This window comes from Lemur catta, chromosome 8, assembly GCF_020740605.2.
Source record: "Lemur catta isolate mLemCat1 chromosome 8, mLemCat1.pri, whole genome shotgun sequence".
Lineage (NCBI taxonomy): Eukaryota > Metazoa > Chordata > Mammalia > Primates > Lemuridae > Lemur > Lemur catta.
Genome location: NC_059135.1, coordinates 87,028,266 through 87,046,945, shown reverse-complemented (window position 1 = coordinate 87,046,945; position 18,680 = coordinate 87,028,266). Strand labels below are relative to the sequence as shown.

The window sequence follows — 18,680 nt, the reverse complement described above, 5'->3', positions numbered from 1 at the left end:
ATAAATATTTGTTTATTCCAAAGAACATATAGATAAGACTGAGATTGCTGATATGGAGAAAATAATTGCAAGGAAAATGCTTTCCTTCCCAGTTTGGTGTTAGGGACAAACAAAACAAAATAGAACAAAAACCACTGAAAAACCTAGGAGAGTTAAATTGTCAGCAAATGTAATTGACTTAATAAAGATAAAATATATTTCAGACAAAAATATGCATTTAGCCTGGATTACTGATTTCACTTGCACTTGTAGACTTGGACCTATGATTTGGAGGCATAAAGAAAGAGAGCTGGGTTTAATATTGTCACTTTAGCATTATTGATCTAAGGGGGTACAGTCTGCTCTCTTAAGAGAATCCACAGGTTTTTGAGATAAACTGAATTAGTTGATTTAGGGCAGTATATGTATATTTAACAGAAGATGGTAAGTTTATGGAAATAAATTTTTTTTTCTATCAGTATTGGTAGACTCTGTTACTCCCGGATGCCTGTCTGGGCCGATTCATGATATGTCATGGGAAATGCTTTTTTGGTTACCCAGTGAAGAGCCGAAGCCATGGTGGATTTGCTTTTGTGTCATAACAAATGATATATTCTAAAACTGCACAGTTATACCTGTAATTTCATCTCAAGGATTTTTTTGTGACTTGAATAAATCACTCAAGATTTCTGTTTTTACTCTGTGTCATTGATGTTCCTCTTCAGAATTTGTTTTCTCATCTGCATTTGGAGTACATTTTATTTCCTATATTGTACTCTTAATTAGAAAGAAATTTTAGTCTTTTTGCAGCAACTTTACAGTTCCTATAAAAACAGGAAGGCATGCATTTCTGCAGAACATCATTCTTCTGGAATCTCCGAAAGCCCCCGGCTTCTCCTCCTGCCTCACGGTGTCCCTGAGGTATGCTATCTCACAGTAGCACGTCTTTCTGCGTCTCACTGCTTCACTGTACCAAGGTAGATTTATCTGTTTACTAGTTATTACTTGAATTTGTGTAGCTATTTTTTGTAGCTGACCTGAAGGGTCCTGTTTTCCTTTTTATTGTACCAGACGGCTTCCTTGTCTCTTTCCTGAGGTACCATTAAAAGAGACAGGCAAGTCAAAAGTTGCACACACAGCTGCACCGCACTCCCTTCATTCCTTAGATGTGAAATTAAATGAGCACAGACCTTCCAACAGGAAGAAAACAAGTCAGAAATTAAAGCCTTTGAAAAAGAAAAGGCATTCAAAAATGTTGCAGCAGAAATTGCAAGTTGCCCTCCAATATCTGTTTCTCACCTTCTTCCACAGAAATACGACAATCAATTTTCAGCTGGGCACACACCAGAACAAAGACTTCTTTGCTAGCTTCATTAGGTGTGGCTGTGTGACTTAAGGTCTGTTCCAGGATTTGTAAGTAGGGATGTTTGAAAGCTTTGGGAAGTCTCTTTTGAAAGACAGCTGGTGTGTATGTCCTTTACCCTCTTCATATTCTTCAGCTTTTTTCCTTCCTGATGGCTGGAATATGGATGTGATGACCAGAGCTAGAGCAATCATTTTGGACCATGAGGTGACCTTGGAAATGGGGACCACATTACGTGGAATAACAAAATAGAAGCCAGGGACTCTATAAACTTTATGAACAGAGCTACCATACGAGTCCTGTAATGCCTACTTGCTGATTTATATATGAGAAAGAACTGACATTTTAGCTTATTTAAGCAATCCCCCATTTTGGATCTCTGTCAGTCATGATGGAACCTAATTCTAACTCACATAAGTGTACTCAAATCTCTTTACTTATGTCATGTTAGTATAAAATAGGAAGCAGTTAAAATTATTTGCAGAAGGAAGCATGACATTTTGACAGAAGTAGTAGGGGAGAAAATCTAGCAAATATATTATCACAATGCTTGTATGGTATAAATTAATGATAATATCTATTTATCTGCATGGGAAGCAGCCAAACTCTAATAAAATTATTTTCAATTAAGAAAGTCAAAATGGAATAAATTATTTTGCTCTCATTAGTCACATCCTCCTGAATATTCTGCATGATCTAAGAGTTCCTTTTGGAAAAGGAGTCTCCATTTTACAGAGAAAGAAATCAAAATAAACAAAATCCGAGGGAACTATTAATAGAATTTAATTAATAGAATTCTCAAAAACATTACGGCAAGAGATGGGAAACATGCAGTAAAATTTACCAAACAAGCCAAATTTGGGCAAACGATGACCTGCATTTACCCTGCATGCCCCCAAGATGTGATCTTACATTGTCTGAAGGCAGAATACGGATGGAACAGAGGAGCAGGTACAGAAATTTCATGTGCAGTAGTTACCATTTGTTTCATAATTACCACAAACTGATTCCTATGGGAACTGCTCAAACGTTTCCTCTCACAGGATCACCACAGCAATCGTGGGAGGTGGGAATTGTTCCTGCTTTGCAGAAGAGGAACTAAAGCTCAGAGAAATTAAATCACTTCCCTAACCTCAAAGATCTCTTGATGAATTTTAGGCTTCTGTTAATGCGTCCCAAGGAGGATATTCATTTTATGGGAATTGGAAGAATCCACCAACTTGTTTAAAGTTTGCAATTTACTAAATAAAAATGATAGGTTGGCTATTCTTCTGGGTACATAGAAATATTTCCTCTATACAAGGCTTTCTATCACTTTACCAAGAGTTTGAATTTTATGATTCTGTTGGTCACTGATGTTACTTCATGTGCCATCTAAAACCACATGGTTTTAACCTAAGTGAATAAATACAAAAGCATTGCATCTATGAAATCACAATTTCTGAGTTTGACAACATGAGTTCCTAATCTAGTCAGATGAGTACCCTGAAGAGACCAAAGACAGAAAGTGACCTACCTTTTGAGTGAGCAGAGCTTGAACAACTTGATTGGCTACCTTAAAAAATAAAGAAAAAAGTTTCCATTAATGAGACTTTATGTGTACGGACTCTAATGTACCCATAAGTTTCCCACAGCTTATTGTAGCTAATTAGCATCTCATTTGCCTTTTTCCTCCACTTCCAGAGGATTGTATTCTTTTCATAATAAGCCTATCCTTCTTGGTAATATTTTGCTTTTTCCAAAGGTGACCTTGTTGCTAATTAAGATGGTTAGGCTTGAAAGATCATTCATACCTTGACTTTCACATTTCCATATTTGGAAAATAATATCCTTTCATATGTAAAGTACTCCAAGAAGGCTAAAAAATGATATAGTACAAAACACAATCCTAATTATCTGTACACAGTTTCTACACTTTGCTGATTTACAATGTCCTTTGCCTCTCCTTCCATTCCTTTGCTGTCTATTCCACTGCTTAAAATCACTGTGTCCTACGTACCCTGCTTTCAACCTCAGTGTCTTCACTTATGCCATCCTGTAGTCACTGCTACCTGTGGCAGAATCTGGTAGTTGAATATTCCAGCATCCATTTTCTTCTTCTTCCTGAGTAACAAACTCCAATTTCTTTCGGCTGGGCACATTTAACTACATTTGCCAGCTTCTCTTATAGCTAAGTGTCCCCATGTGACAAAGTTCTGGCCAATAAGATAGAAGTTGACTATTTTCTGGGATTTATAGGAAGTCTTTAAGAAGAAGGGGCCTCATCCTTCTTTTTCCTTTTTCTGTCTGGGACATGAAATTACAGTAATGGCTGGAGCTGCAGCAGCTACCTTGACAATGGAAGTTACATATGAAGTGTATCTGGGCAGAAAAATAGGACAAGCCTTGTCCTGATGATGTCATGGAGCTGTATTATCTACAGAACTTCTATGTGAGAAAGAAATAAAAGTCACCATTATTTTGAGTTTCTTCCAATATACAACCAAATATAATTCTTGCTAATATATTAACAACCCTAATTTTCTTCAAGTATCAGACAGCTCGGGGCAGCAAGGCAAGCTGGGTTCCTCCTCAGCCCAAGGCAGTGAATCTTTTTTTTTTTGTCTTTGGTTCTGGTTTGTTTCTTTTTAAAAATTTACTATTATTTTTTTAAATTTCAGAATAGTACAGGGGCACAAATGCTTTGGTTACATAAATTGCCTTTGCACCGCCCAAATCAAAGCTGTAAGTGTGCCCAACTCCCAGACAGGGAGCGTTGCACCAGTTAGGTGAGAATTTACCCATCCCCTCTGCCCCCTTCCCACCTGCCCAGATCTAAACCAATCATGGCAATTCCATTCCTTTTCAGTGATTGGTTTACGAATAGGCATATAACACAATCCCAGCTAAGGGTCACATGTAAAACCCATACTATGTCTCTGGTATTTCAAGGATCTGGTATTTTCTCTGGATAACCATTCATCATTTCCATATGTATTTGTGCTAAGACTTCTATTTCATCTACAGATTTTAAAACACTTGACATAGAATCACCCAGTAAATTTCAATATAACATTGAAGCTATGGGCCCACATAGCTTATGTTGATAAAATTAAGGTGTACAGGTAAAGTAGGTAATATTTTTCAGCCAATACATAAACTGTAAACATTTAGTGTGATAACTGAAATTGATAGCATTAAAGACCAAGTCAGAATATCTAACTATATTCTATCTAACTATATTCCAGATATAAGGCATTTCTGGTTCATTTATTTCTTCCTTCATTTATTCAATATAAATTTTCTAAGTATCCACTTGCAAAGCTAGATGACTGAGCCTATATTCTATATTCTATATTCTAACTATATTCCAGATATAAGGCATTTCTGGTTCATTTATTTCTTCCTTCATTTATTCAATATAAATTTTCTAAGTATCCACTTGCAAAGCTAGATGACTGAGCCCTGAAGTTTTTGACTTCAAAGAGTGATAATGGGTAGCAGGTTGGCGAGAACACAGTGTGATAAATGCCTAATCATCATGGCAATTCTCACATTCAACCAAAGACTGAGGGACACACGTTCATCCTCTTTTCCCACGGTAACAAATTTATTTTTGGTGATGCCGAAACCATTTGTACTTGTTTCCCTGTCTAGTATAGTGGAACAGATTATACAGTAAGAATGTTTTCATGGAGCTTAATTGTTTCTTGACTCAATATTGGCAAAATAGCACATCTTTAATGACAGTTGGCTACCAATAAGTCTCATAGAAAATTAAAACACAGGCTGTCATCAACTTTTGATTAGAAGGCATTCACACCACCGGCAGTAAATGACTAGAATCAGATTGCCCATAATTGATTAGTTAAACTGTATACACAAGAGGGCTTTTTTTTTTTTCCATCAGAAGTCTTTCCAAATTTACACTGTTGACATTAAGTAAAAAAGAAAGGCCTTTCACTGAAACTAACTATGGTTTTGAAGAAAAAGTATTCTTAGGTATTTTTTCAGTGAAGTTCAAGTATACTCAAGAACTATCATTGACCAAAATAAACCATACTTTCATTAACTGGTGTCTTATTTTTCCTTTATCACTTTCTTTATAAGTGATCACAACAGCAATAACTGTTATTCAGCTCCCACAAACTGACCAATAGTGTAATTGTGAAAATCTTTCAGTTTTTAAACATTCATTCCAATTCATAACTATGAATTTAAAGTCACACTATATATCACTTATTTTATTGTTGGCAAATAAAACATAACAGAAGAACTATTCATGCAGGTTGAATCAGGAACAATGAACTAAAGTTAATTCATACCATAAATAACTTATTTCTTTTGGATCTCAAACTTTGGATTTGATTTACATTCTCACAAAACTGCCCAATATCCACATTTTCTTTTCTTTCTCCCAGCTGGTCTCACACTTAAACCATTCTGTATAACAGCAGTCACATAAAATAGCTCTGTCCATGATTTAACAGGAGACATAGACTAATACCCTAACTGTAACAGCCCACAGGAGGAAACAAGTTATATATCTGCAATCCAGCCAGTTGCCCTATAGGTTTACAGACTCTACATCTGACACAGTTCCTTCTGGCATGTACTTTGGACGACTGTCTGCTTTACCTGAAAATTGAATAAAGATACACAAATGCATTATTTCTTTACCTACGGACATAGGGTTATATTGCCCAGGAGGACTCAAAGGTTCTTTGCAGAAGAGCAGGCAGGTTGTACAAATGCTTTCCTCTGTACTGTCTATAATGGCAGTGTCCTAGGTGTTGTCACTGCTTTTAACAGGTAACTTCCCAGATGCATCAATAGAATAGTTGTTTGGAACTTGTGCCTGTAACCTCTAACAGACTCGCAGGATGATGCCCGGAATGATGCCTCTTGCCCTCATCCCAGCATTACGCCCTAAGCACTTGAGTTACAAATAATCACATACCCGCAGGCCCAGCTAATGAGAACAAATCACTTCCAGTGTCACCTGCCGGCTTTCCTCTCTGAAGAATGAAAAAATAGCAGCTGGGCTGGGCCAGAGGGACTCCAGCTGCACTGAGCGAAGCTGGTAGTCCTCAAGCGCCTGGCTTGTTGTACGACCTCCCTCAGGCTCTCAGGAGATGGAGCAGGCCCGCAGGCGAGACAGAGATGCCCAGGAGAGGGCCCAAGTACGCTGCTTGCTTCTTTCCCAGTAAGGACTCTCTCAGACAAGCCAGCTCCTCTGACACCTGGCCACTCTTCCTCCCTGCCAAACTTCCAGGGGTCTTGATTCCTCCACTCTACTCCCCTGGAAGGGGGCAGGCAGAGGGAGGAAAAGCTGAGGCCGTGGAGTTGTCTGTTATTTTATTTCAAAACAATCCCTGAGATTGAATGAGAAGCCACACTAGGGAGCTTATTCGGAGAGGAAGCCAATTCCCACCACTTTGAGAAGATAGCCAAGGGCAGGGAGCTTCAGGTTGATGGGTGGGAGAAATGAACAACTCAAGAGATCTCTGACAGGCGTCTCCTCCTGCCTGGTGGTCTCGCTTCCATACTTTCAGGTGCTATTTCATCACCCAAAGCAACTGTCATGTCAGCAGGTTAACTTAAAAACCTGGTCCAAAGAGCACGTGTTCTTGAAAATGTGCTTTGGAGAAGTTTTCTATATATACTTCTGAGCTTGGTTTATTGTGCTGAGGCAGCTGGGGGAAAGCACGAGGAATACTGGACCAGATCACAAGAAAGACTTTGGTTAAAAGACTGGCTATGCTAATTTTGTACTTTTGTACACTGCCACATACTGGAAGGGAGCACAATCTGCCTCTTCTCAGCCATGAGATGGGAGAACTGTTTACCTCTGAAGTTGTGAAAAATGCATGAGATGATAGACATAATCAGAAAAACCACCTAGAATGCGACCTGATATAAAGTAGTCACCCCACAAATGTCACATGCGAATCAGATCAAACTTCCGAGAGTATTTTCGAGTAAACAGTTAAGAAAGAATGGTTTAAGAATAAGGGCTTTTGTTTGTAAAGGAATAAGGGGTATATGTTTATGTACACATAATATACATGTACAAATATAAGTCACTAAGTGCCTGTATTATTCATTTATCTTATAAAACAATCCTGTAAGATACACACCAGAAACTAAGAAACTGGAATAATAATAATACACTGACCCATAGAACACAGAAATAGGGTGGTTGTAACAGTGATTGAACCTCCGGTCTTCCTAATCCAAAGCCTACGTGGTCTCTTCTAATTTAAATCAGTCTTTTAAGTGGGTCTCCTATTTTTTTAAGGTGATTTAGTCTTTGGATTATCTTTTAGGTTGGCACATAATAAATGAGTGTTCATCTCTGAAGAGATAACTAGAGAAATTAATCTAAATATGTATGTGGAATTTTGGGAAAAACTAATTTGGAAATTAATTTCCTGCCGATACTCTCCAATCATTCATCCAGTCATTCAACATATATGCATAAAACACCTAGCATGGGCCAAGAATCTTCTGGGTTCTGGAGAAATAAGGGGCAACAGAATGTATTAGGCTATTAATTATGAAATGTCTGATTTTACTAAGTTTGACAGTTGATAGCTCTGACATTTCACTTTGACACTTCTTGTTTTATTTTTATTGTGAAGGTACATCCTCAGTCTTTCAAATATATGTTTTGGCTTGTGATTATTTGTCAAATTTTTTTAAAGAGCAATTTTTGTAAAACCATGGATAAGTCAAAAACTCATGTTATTTTTTAATATGAGTTCCTTCATAACCAATATAGTGCAGATATCTTGAAATACCAACAAAGTGTTTGGGAAGGATGTAGTTAACGAACACACAGTATGTCTATGGTTTGAGAAGTTCCATTGTGGTGATTTTAACCTTGAAAATGAGCCAAGCAGGTGACCTGAGACCAAGGTGTAAAATGATGAGCCGAAAGCTACAGTGGAAGCAAACCCATCTCAACCTACCTATGAATTAGCAGCAAGATTTGATGTTACTAATCTAACAACACTGGATCATTTGAAACAAATTGGCAAGGTCAAGAAGCTGATAGATAGTTTCTGCATGAATTAACTGAGCATCAGAAGAGAAATCATCTCAAGGCTTGCCTTTCTTTGCTGTCACAATGTAAAGGTAAACCATTTCTACACTGTATTGTTATGTGTGATGAAGAGTGGATTCTTTTTGCCAATCACAAGCATTTGGCACAATGCTTGGATAAAGATGAAGTGCTGAAACACAGTCCAAAACCAAATATTTATCAGAAAAAGCTAATGATATCTGTTGGGTGGTCCAGCACTGGTATTATCCACTACAGCTTTCATGAAACCTGGTCAGTCGATTACAGCAGCTGTCTACTGAAACCAACTGCATGAATGATGAGGATGCTTGCAATTAAGCAGCCAAGTTTTGTCAATAGAGACAGGTCAATCCTCTTGCAAGACAACGCTCAACCACATGTTACACAAACAATGCTGCTCAAACCTCAGAAGCTAGACTTGGAAACTGTCTGTCATGCACCATATTCACCAGATCTTGCACCAACTGACTACCACTTCTTCCAGGCTTTAGACCACTTCTTGCAAGGAAATATATTTAATTCTCAACAAGCCGTGGAAAATGTCTTTTGTATTTCATCACCATTCATTCTCCAGGATTCTTTACTGCTGGCATAAACAAGCTACCATTAAGATGGCAAAACTGCGTTGATAGTTTAGGTGCATACTTTGATTAACTGTACTGCTTCTTACTTGAGATGTAATAAACTACACTTTTGGTTCAAAATTGTACATTTCATATTTAATGACCTAATAGGTGCTGCCTCAAGGTGGTTAGAGTCTGGGGCAGACAAGAAAGAGTAGATTATCTGTTAATTTCATGACCAGCTCATGAAATGGGCATTTGGAGCATGTGACAGTGATAATGAGGCTCATTTCCATCTATGTCTATCAAGACTTTGATTTTTAAAGATTACGTAGGGCCCAGGCATGGGATATACATAAGAATATCCTGGTAATGATTCCACAATACAGTCTAGGCATGTAGCATGTCGGTCAGAGGGACAGATGAGACCTGTTCTTTTTTTTTTTTTTTTTGAGACAGAGTCTCACTTTGTTGCCCAGGCTAGAGTGAGTGCCGTGGCGTCAGCCTAGCTCACAGCAACCTTAAACTCCTGGGCTTAAGCGATCCTACTGCCTCAGCCTCCCGAGTAGCTGGGACTACAGGCATGCGCCACCATGCCCGGCTAATTTTTTCTATATATATTTTTAGTTGTCCAGATAATTTATTTCTATTTTTAGTAGAGAAGGGGTCTCGCTCAGGCTGGTCTCGAACTCCTGACCTCGAGTGATCCACCCGCCTCGGCCTCCCAGAGGGCTAGGATTACAGGCGTGAGCCACCGCGCCCGGCCAAGACCTGTTCTTAACAACTTACTTCTGCCTTTATTTAGCCTAGGTTTACATGAAATTTTGGTGTTTTTCTCTATCCAAAGGTCTGGTTTTCCATGGCCTTGTGTGCTGAAGTGTGGAAGTTGGAGAAGAACTCAACTCTGGCATCCTCACTGACGACAGGGGCTGGGGCCCAGCTCTTATAATCTGGTGGGGAGGGTGGTTTCTCCAACTTTGTGTGCAAAATCTCCCTCTGGAATGTTTGTGAAAATTGCCAGTTTCCTTTCCCCGCATACTGATTGGGAAGTGCTGAGTGAGGTCTAAGAATGTGCATTTTTAGCAATCACCACACATCTTTCTGATGCAGAGGGCTCCCAGGAACACAATTTGAGAAACCCTGGGATATGGTTTAGTTTTTTTGCTTGTAGCTTTGTATTAACTCAGACATCATTGAGGAATCTGTATTAAGCTGAAATTTTTACATGGGTCTGTGTTCTTCTGTCATGGTATCTAAGCTTAGGGGACAGAGCTTTCATCCTCCTACTGAAAATTTCTGAAAATGCTCTCTAAAGCACAGCACTCACAGAATCTCATTGCAGTGGTTCTTCACCTTGGTTGAGTATTATAATCCCTTGGGGCACTTTAAAAAACTTAAATGCCCAGGCTCCACCCTAGACCAGAATCAGGTCGGAATCTGCGGTGTGACTCAGCCAGCAGTGGTTAAAGGGCCCCAGGTAAGTCCACCGAGCAGGTAAGGATGAGAATTACTTGGCTTTCGGGATTTTAAACCTCACGTGTTCCAGCTTCTTCTGCTGAAGATGCCCTTTCCAACTCTGCCCCTTCTCTGCTCACCCACCCATGGCTCCCCCTGCCCTCTGGTGACTGCACTCCATGTTCCCAAAGTCCCATGGGCAGCTTATTTGTCTGTGAATTTCTCTCATCTCATTACGACTATCCATCCATCTCACTTCTGCCAGGCTGGGAGCACCGTGAGCTCCTAGGCCTGGGTGAGGCTGACACCCAGGAAAGGTTTATAAGACACCACTGAATCCATCCAAATGCAATGCAGTGGTTTGAGATGTTATTTTACCGATTTTGTATGTGTCATTAGACTTCTTTACTTAGGTATAGTTGGTTTGAAAGGAACTGTGACCAAGGCAATGCTGTGAATAAATAGAAATTCACTACTTGCTAGTAAACTGCCTGTCAAAACAGCTAGACTAAGAAACTAGATTCAAACATAAAACCCTTCAAACTCCTAAGGGAAAATGAGATTAATCCTTGGTTTTGCCTTTGTATCTGAAAGGCCAGGAGATGAGCTAGGAAGCAGCAGAGGTGATGGTGAAGACTCTGCATGCACTTGTGTGTGTGCACGTCTAGCAGGTCAGGGCTGTGTGGGTGTGTGTCTGTGTGTATCTAGGGATGTGGATCTGTTTCCTTCTGAATAAACACATCCTTTTATTAGAACACACATGCGGAATTTCAGACTCCAAAGTATTTTCCCCAAATCCTCAATGTGTTCTCCATTTCCCAGAAAATAACTATTGGCGCAAAAAGGATTGAAGAACATTTTTTTTTTTTTTTTTGAGACAGAGTCTCACTCTGTTGCCCAGGCTGGAGTGCCGTGGTGCCAGCCTAGCTCACTGCAACCTCAAACTCCTGGGCTCAAGTGATCCTTCTGCCTCAGCCTCCCGAGTGGCTGGGACTACAGGCACATGCCATCATGCCTGGCTAATTTTTTCTATAAATGTTTAGTTGTCCAGCTAATTTCTTTGTATTTTTTTAGTAGAGACGTGGCCTCACTCTTGCTCAGGCTGGTCTTGAACTCCTGAGCTCAAATAATCCATCCACCTCTGCCTCCTGGAGTGCTAGGATTATAGGCATGAGCCACGGTGCCTGGCCTGAAGAACATTTTAAATTGACATTTTATCCACCCGTTTATGTTTTATGAAACCCACTAGCAAGGAAATAACCTACATGAGGCCTTACCTTGTTAGTTTGTCTAATTAGTATAAAATGCCTTGAAAAGAATTTCCAGTTGGCATTATTACTACATTCAACTACCCCTCTGAGAGTGTTCTCTTACAACGCATGGAAATGGATTGTCTACCCTCATGCAATTAGTTACAAAACAACTGGCATGTGTAATCAGGGGCCAGTATTCATGAATATAGAACATTTGTATTGCTCAGAGGTGGTTCTTTGCTGCAAGTCACCTCTTTGGCAACAGTTAATTGTTGCAATTAAGAACAGAGGGACTTTCCCTCTAAAACGTCTGTCTTCAGTGGAAACATTATACAAAATGATTTTGTGGGTGAAAACTTGCATTTTGCCCCATACACTCTGATAAACCTACAGAATGCAAGCATGGGGCACACCCAGAAAATAGACTCTGAGTTTCCCTGAAATGTTGTGAGCTTTTGGATTGAAGGAGGAGAGGACATGTGGAAGAACCATGACAAACAAGAACTTTCTATAGTATGAATCACATAAATTTGACTCTGAATACAGATAAAGTCTCCTCAGAAATTTCTGTGCAGGAGGTTAATGTGAAACTGTTGATTGATACATAGGACCCAAGGGCACTGTGTGTTTCTTTAAATATCCTTGGATCTATTTGGTCTTTCTTGCTGTAAACTTTGATTGGACCAAGAGCCTGAGGAGCAGAGGTGAGGGATGCTGAACTTGGCCTCACTAGACTCTGAGCCATGTCAGAGTCAATTCACTTTAGTGATTCTTTGAACTTTGGACATCATAAAGATCCTTCTGGTCTTCTTAAGTTCTGACAGGGAAGAGAATTGCAAACACCATTTTGCTTGAGTAACCAATGTATATGGCTGGGGATATTAAAAAATGAAAATAACTAATATTAAACAAGTAGATAATTTTTCTGGGGATATTTTGAGAGTTCTTCAACCACATATAAGTAACTAATACAAAGTGGTCTGTGTTATGTGGACAGTTGCTGAAACCGTCGGGTGCATCTGCATCACCTGGAGAGCTTGCTGACACACAGATCTCTGGGCACCACCCCAGAGTCTCTGATTCTGTCGGTCTGGGTTGGGGCCTGAGAATCTGCATTCCTAACAAGGTCCCAGGGGAGGCTGATGCTGCTGGTCCAGGGATATTTTAAGAACCACTAGTGTGAGGCAGCACCAAGTACCACCAAACTCAGAGAGAAAGTACTTCTGGTTTGGAGAGAGGCATCAAGGGGTGGACCGGTGTCATAGCTGGGATTTGAGCCAGGGTTCTTAATCAACCTCTGGGATAGTGTGTGGGAGAAGAGAGGAATGGAGGGAGCAGGAAATATCAAGAGGAATTTGTTGGAAAAGGTTTTCCTAATGGTTAGCAGGGAGAAAAAGACAATATATGTTGGTAATTCCCACTGGTAAAGTAATAGAACTAGATTAAATGCAGTTTTTCTTCCCCACCCCCCTAAAATCTGCATCAGCTACATTGTAATGTATCTGAAATGGAATCTCTCAGAACACTGAGTTTTAGGGTATTGGACAGACAACTAAAGGAGTTATGCCATGTAAATAAGGACTCCAGTCACCGACAGGTCTTAGGTGAGAACATGTCAGGGAGGTGCATGGCCAATCCCAGCAGGAAGACACAGCATGGATTGCTGGTGTGGTCCCTGATGCTGTGGGGGGAGGATGAGGGATCTGCACACATGCCAATTCTGCCCTCACCTCCCAGAAACTCTCAAAAGCCCACCATCTTTGCCCTCATCCTTCATTATCATCAAATAATATTTATCGGGTTTACTCATGTGTGAGGCCCTATCTTCTTCCATTCTGCTCAAATTTTCTTTCTCACTTCCCTTTCTCTTCCTGGCGTGTCCTCAATCTACGGATTTTTTCCCTCTGGCTGTCAACTGTGAATATTGTCTCCACCTCCTCTATCAGGGACTTGCTTTTTCAGAAATGGCGTCCACCTAGAGCTGCAGCATGCCTTGACTTGACTTTTCTCATCTCATCCATAGGGATCACGCTTACTGGACAGAAGACATTTATCATACAGTGAAGCGCACCCCAACTGTGGCCCCAGAATATTAAACAATAGCCAAAGGGAGCATACAGATGCCAGTATAGGGAATTAGGGAGGGAAGGATGCAGGCACGTGCATGCACACATACACTGATCCATCCTTTCCAATGGCCACGTGTTGACAACTTTCATTTGCTCTAAGGTTCTGTGGAGGCTGGTAACACGCGTGTACTAAGATCTGATTAAGGGCACCCTAACTAGTCTGGCCTCTGAACAGGAGCCTCTCCATCCTTCTTACCTCATCAAGACATCTCTCATACTGTTCCCTTTGATTTTCATTTTCCAAAGCCAAGGCTGAGTTCTCTGCCTGCAGTAAGATACAAAAATAACACAAATAAATCAATGAAATGTTGTGTTAGGTGACAACTTATTCAATACAGTTACTAAATATATCTGCTCAGGATCCAAAACAATCTTTTAGAAGTACCTTTGACAAGTTTGCTCTATGTACTATTATAAATATCTCAGGGATAACTTCTGTCTTATCCAACTTGCTCACAAGAATACATTACAGTTTAAAGAAACCCAAAACTTGATATTCTGAACAGGTAGGAAATCAAATCATGGCTTGATGTGAGAATGTTCTGTAAAAAGATTACAATGTTTATTTCGTTCTGTGAAAATGTAAATGTAAGAAATGCCTTAATCCACTTCATTAAGATGTGTCACAGTCTCACAGCCTAATATTTGTTTAGGCCACAGAAAAATATTACAGGTAAAGTCCTGAAAGCAGAATTCCAAATGCAAACTAAATATGTTATTTTCATTGTTAATCAATGACTTCTGAACATAAGAAGATAATGAGAAATGTAAGACTTGAACTATACTAAGTCTCTCTCTCACCACTCCTCCTTTTTAAAAGTTACTGCTTTCATACTCCTCAGAGCCGTCTGGGTATGTGAACGTTGAATATGGTTACTAGGTTACTCTGCTGAATAGCAAGGGGGAAATAAAAGCAATCAGTGCAAGCACAGCAGGTTTTAGAAGGAGCATGAAATGGTGGCCTGGGAATTTCCTTCCCTATCTGTTGACTTGTTTCTACTGAAGCTACCGTGGGCCCCTGTCTGAATCCTGAACTGTGCAACGTCACCCCTTCCAGCACTGTGCCAAGGACCCACACCCACACCCCTTGAGCACATGTGGCTCTACCTACCCCTTCCCTGTAACTCCCCTTGACATTTGGAAGTGGGAGTACCGTGCTCCAAATCAGCATTTTCAAAAGTACAGTATGATTTTTAGGTGGTACAAAGATCAACATTTTTTTTTTTTTTTCCCCATAATTTCTCCCCTCAGGTTTTTAAATTTTTTATTTGGAGATAATTTTAAACTTACAATTTGCAAAAATAGTATAAAGAACTCCCACATACCCTCTCTTTAGATTCACTAATTGTTAACATTTTGCCACATCTGCCATTCTCCTTCCCACTCAAATTGTTGCCCCGTACCTCAAGAGTAACCTGCAGACAAGATGCCCTTTATCCCTAAATATGTCCACGTGCATTTCTGAATAACAAAGACATTCTCTTACACAACCACAGTGTAGTTGTCTATTTTAGAAAATATAACATTCATATAGTACCGCAATCTGATCTATAGTCCTCATTCCAGTTTCATCAACTGTCCCAGTAATGTCCTTTATAGCAATTTTTTCCAGTCCACAATTATATCCACAATCATGCACTGCATTCAACTGTCATTATCATTCATCCGATATCCTTTAATCTGTCATTTTGTCTTTTTATATTATTGATTTCCTTCTTCCCTTCCCCTTCCCCTGCTTTCGTTTTCTTCCTCTCCTCTCCTGTTTGTTCCTTTCCTTTTTGGGGAGAAGCCAGTTATTTTGTAGAATGTCCCTTAATTTGGGTTTATCTGAAGCTCCCTCGTGCAGATCAGGCAGGAACAGCACAGCAGCAAAGTGGGGCCCTTCTCGGTGCACGGTACCAGTCACACGGTACCAGTCACACGGTGCACATGCGTCCTGTTGCTGGGCATGGTAACCTCCATCATTTGGTTAAGGTGGGGTCTGCCACATCTCTCCCCTGAAAAGTTAGTCTCTCCTTCTGTAATTAATAAGTAATTTGTGGGGAGATACTCTGAGATTATGAAAATACCCTATTGCTCATCAAACTTTCACCCAACTATTTCAGCCACCATTGATGATTCTTGCCTGAATCGATGATTACCCAGATTACAAATGGTGGTTTCTAACTCCATTATTCTGTCTACATCTATGAGTTTACATTCAATCACAAGGAAGTGCTTTTCCTATGTATTTATCAGGATAAATACAGGGATTCTTATATCACAGGATTCTGAGTCATTACTATCAATATTAATTTTCATATTCAAACTGCAATCGCCCCAGCATTGGGCAGGCGAGCTCTTTTAAGCTCTTTTAAGATACATATCCTTCTGACATGTATCTGTCATTTTTAAAACACTTTCTTTATTGGCACAGGGAGATGTTCCAGGCCCATCTTGCTTTTTCCTCACCCTGTCGTTTCCTCACCCAGCCATTTCTCCAAGGAATCCTACCTTCGTTGTAGTTGGGAAATGCTATTTAGAAACCAAGATCTGGGTTTTAACATGTGCTAATTGCTACTGAGGAGTCACTGTTTCCAGTTCCTCTCACTGGAAGGATTTCTCTCCCCACTCCAGCCCTGCATATGCACGTGTGCACACACATACACGCTCACCCCCAAACCCCTCCCATACCCTGCCATTCATCCTTGCCTTCCTCTTTTCATATTTGTATCTTCCTTTCTGTATGGTGAGAACACAGGCTCCCAACATCATGGTATTTACTGGTTTGTTCAATTCCACCATGTGTACAAAATTGTTACACTACAAAAAAACAGTACCAGGAGTTGTTCTCAGTTTTTCTTTAGAAGGAAGGTACATAGTAAAAATACTGTGTTCAAAAGCTACTAGATTGGTTCTTCCCCTTAGTGTGGTTATGTTATTCATTTGAAATTCAGTTCAGTTCATTTTTTCTGATAATATTCAAATTTAATTTCCTCTCTCCTTGACTTCATTTTACTTTTTTGAATATGTAAAACATTAACGTGATTCCAAAAGTCAAACTATACTAAAAGGTATACTCTCAGTGAAGTACCCTCCCTCTCCTACCCTGTTCCTGTCCACCTCTTGCAGGTTCTTTAATAGTGTCACTATCCCCTTTTCCGTCTCCCTGCATTCGTTACTGTCTAGTTAAAATGGTGTCCTTTGACTCCCTCTTTCACATATGCAACAATCACCTTTTCCCCTTTTTGTCCTTTTTCCTACCATTTTCTTAGGTGCATCCTTTCTGTTTTATCAGAGCGTATCATGTCCACACTGGCTTCTGCTACCCTGTCTCCACTCTTGTTTCAGCCTCTTTAATAGATGACGGTTAGGGAGGTTGGCCTATATTCTCTTTTATTTCTACAGAATTTTGAAATCTCCCCTCTTCTTTTTTCCCTTCACAACCACATCTCCACATGGTGCCTCCTCTTTTCCCTTCACCTCCATTTCCCCAGGGCTGTCACTGCTCTGAGACAGTCACCTGGGGTCCTCTCACTTTCCAGCCCTGCCCTACAGCCAGTGCTGGCACTGTCACATGTCCCCCTGAGGTCGGTGTTGGCCACATGGCCTCGGGCTTTCTCATTCCAGGTGTGCTTTCCCTGGTGTCCTCTGCTCCCACTGGTGTTTATTTTTCGCCTTAAAGCAGTTTGAAATTTGAGTGCTTTCTGGTTTTGATAATGCAAAAGGCATGGGTTTTGTGTGGTTTTATTTGTGTTTCCTGGTGATTGAATGTTTTCTTTGGCAGATGCATGAACAGTTTCAAATGTAGGCCAGTCTGTTACTTTAATCAACAGTGAAACTCGGGAGAAGTGATTGAACCAGGATGGGGCACAGAAGTTGAGGAAAACTGCTGGGAAAGACTGTTTGAAAGTGCTCTTGCCATCTTGCTCAAGGTCAGATCATTTCGACTTAGTCACAGTTCAAGTCTCAGGACTCCTCAAACACCATGTGTGCTTCAGGTCTCAGTTGTAATCCATCCTCAGTTTCAACCTCATTCTCCTGGGCCTGAACCCTTGTTTGTGCAACAGCCTCCAACCCTCCAGTCCCTCGGGTGGGATCCCGCCACATTCTTTCAGTTCTCACCGTGGACAGACACCTGCCACATAGCCAACTTCTTCTGCCCTCAGGCTGATATCCATTTGGACTTTTTAAGTACAGTTATTTGTTATTGCCAGAATGTTTCTTCTTTTTATTCCCCACTCAATCTAAACTGATTATTGCTGTCTCCTTCAGGGATTGCTTCTGGCCAGTCACACTGACCCTTCTCTGTACCTGCAGCCGGTAGAACCCCAGTTCCCCCCAAGCCCAGGTGGAGGGCAGATGCAGGTTCCAGTTCCACTCTGTTGCGGTTTTTACTGGGCAATGTCAGGTTGTGAAATCTTTGGCAAGTCATTTAAGTTTGCTGGGTTTACAGTTCTATAGTTAATAAATGAAGAGACCAAACTAGCCAATCTACAAAGTGACTTCCAGTTCAAATATTTAGATACCATGAATCACAGGGGAAAATGCTAGAATTCCGATTCTACAAAGTCATTGATTTCTTTGGAGAAATTTAGCTTTTGTGGGGTCTGCTGGTGTTAGTAAGGCAAGAGCACAAGGGATAATGAGAAGAGATAAAGGAGAGAATGGCAATGGCAGTTTATGTTGTTTCCACTTTAAATGTCTTGGAAAAAATGTGTAAGGAAATAAAGCTGAAAATGGGAATTTATATGGGATGTCTATATCTCTCTCCTACCCACAACATCACGTTGCAGTAACACTACAATCGATCCATTCAGATAATTACCATCATTATACCGTTTACATTACTTGCCTCACGTTTACTGCTCTGACAATCTATTACAGCCAAGC

The 18,680-nt window shown here is 40.3% G+C and overlaps 1 protein-coding gene across 8 annotated transcripts in view; it reads right to left on the bottom strand.

Annotated features, from left to right (window-relative positions):
* Positions 1–18,680, bottom strand: part of NCKAP5 (NCK associated protein 5) — a 768,565-nt gene that overhangs the window by 170,243 nt on the left and 579,642 nt on the right. For all 8 annotated transcript variants that reach the window (XM_045560321.1, XM_045560316.1, XM_045560320.1 and 5 more), the window contains 2 exons: positions 14,005–14,073; positions 2,859–2,897 (listed from right to left, as the gene is read on the bottom strand). In XM_045560321.1, coding sequence (XP_045416277.1) covers positions 2,859–2,897; positions 14,005–14,073 — 108 coding nt within the window. The remainder of the gene's footprint in view (positions 1–2,858; positions 2,898–14,004; positions 14,074–18,680) is intronic.